Below are 1,923 nucleotides of genomic sequence, written 5' to 3' on the forward strand. Positions count from 1 at the left end.
AATAATAAAAGGCCTGGCGTTATTGCCTGATAATGATTAAGACCAATAATGCCTTCACGAGTCAACAAAAAGCACCGGAAAGCAAATGGCCGCAATTGCAGAGCAGAAAAATGCTCCGGCACGTAGGGTTGTTGACAGTCATTCTGCGCTGGCCATGCAGCAATTTACACCCCAAAGAGCGAAAGGGAACTTGCGTACCCACGTCCAGTTCCCGCAAAATCTTGTCATAGCCGTTCAGTTGTCACACCGAGGTTCTAGCTATTTTGTATTCACCCTCGATGAATTCAGGCTTGCCTTGTGGCAAATCATCAAAGGCAAAGCTTTGAATAAATTTGGGAACAGTATCATGCTTCTGCCCAATGTCGTTAAAGCGTTTATTGGTGGCTGTCTCTTTGCTTTCTGCACCAAAAAATACTTCAAACATCTCGTTATCAAGATCAATCACATAGGCCCACTCGCAGGAGAATGACTCATTCGCAAACTCCAGTTCCAGGGCATGTAGTATTTTTTTCTCGGGTGTAGATTGAGCAATGAGTTCAAGGATATCGCTGCCTGCCTCGCGGGAGAGAGAAGGGTAAAGGTGCTTGAATATGTTGACAGGCATGACGAAGTCAGGGTCACTTTCTGCTTTCTTCGCGTAAGCGTTTCTGTCAATGTTGCTGACTTCCATGTAGATCTCGTCGAGCTCTTCTATGGACAGATATTTAATGTTCTCAAGACCTTCAGTAAGACGCGTAATATTTCCTGGGACAACAAGGAATTTCAAGATTTTCAGTCCTTGTTGTCCCTGGGGATATCCTTCGAAATTCGCGTACTGGGCAACAACGAAGCGCCCTTGATAGAAGACGCATATAAGACTACTGATGCCCATCTTGGATGTGAGCAACGAGATAATTAGAAAGACCTGGCAATGATGGATCCCCACTTGAAAATAGTTATGTTTTCGTAGTGTAGCGAAGGACGATATTCGTGCGATCCAAACAAGTGAACAGCCAAGGGTTTTGAGGTTGATGGGACGTCGACAACTGAGGGGTAACTAACCAGGGAGCTGCAACAAGAAAGCGGGGTGTGGAGCAGCCTTTAATATGTTGGGCTTCGACCCAGCTGGCTGTATGATTCCGCGTATAGACTAGCTAGCTAGCTTCTTCCTTCCAATAACTTTAAAGAATCTCAGTGCCCAACTTCAACCACCCCACCCTGGTGCCCAATGAATGAAGCGGTTATACAGTCGGTCCCTAATTATGCTCAGGTTGCAGCAGAATTCAGATATCAATTGAACAACATTGGATGTGACACTACAAAGACAGCCTCTATATACTGTAGGCATCTCACCAACACTGAAGAAAATTGCTTGCGATTTCTAATAAAACTGTCTTGCATATAGTTAGTTGCTGGCAACGACTTAGCAGATCAAGTAGTTTATTGCTAAAAATATTTTGTCAACTAAAGAATAGAAGTATTCAAAAAATTACTTTTTAATTATTTTTACAGAAAAATTAAAAAGTTATTTAAAATAAATATATATAAAATATACAAAAGATATATACTTTATATTTATTATTATATTTTAATTAAATTATACCCTAATTAAATTTACTTTCATTTAAATTTATACTTTCTTTTTCTTTTATTTTTGAAATTATAAATCATTAAAAAAAAGTAAAAAACAATTTTAAATTAAACATGTCATGGCTCAATCTAGAGTCAAGAGAAAAGCTTCTATTCATCTAACTAAACTAGGCAGTTGCGACGAGAAAACTAAACTTGGGATTAGAATGTGGAATGAACGAGCAGCCGAATTTAAAGAGGTTGAGGATCGGACGGATCAACCTTAATCCATATTACCAGCGAATGCCATAACAAAATATATTATTATTAAATAATAAATTTTGATTATTTAAATTAAAAAAATATTATATTCTT

General features: G+C 38.5%; 1 protein-coding gene across 1 annotated transcript; it reads right to left on the bottom strand.

Annotated features, from left to right (window-relative positions):
* Positions 1-241: 241 nt before the first annotated feature.
* PADG_03685 (uncharacterized protein) lies at positions 242-871 on the bottom strand (the record flags this gene model as incomplete). Its single annotated transcript, XM_010760841.1, has 1 exon — positions 242-871. One exon carries the CDS (start codon positions 869-871, stop codon positions 242-244), a length of 630 nt encoding a protein of 209 aa, XP_010759143.1.
* Positions 872-1,923: the final 1,052 nt, after the last annotated feature.

The sequence above is a fragment of the Paracoccidioides brasiliensis genome (genome assembly GCF_000150735.1).
Source record: "Paracoccidioides brasiliensis Pb18 unplaced genomic scaffold supercont2.4, whole genome shotgun sequence".
NCBI classification, from domain to species: domain Eukaryota; kingdom Fungi; phylum Ascomycota; class Eurotiomycetes; order Onygenales; family Ajellomycetaceae; genus Paracoccidioides; species Paracoccidioides brasiliensis.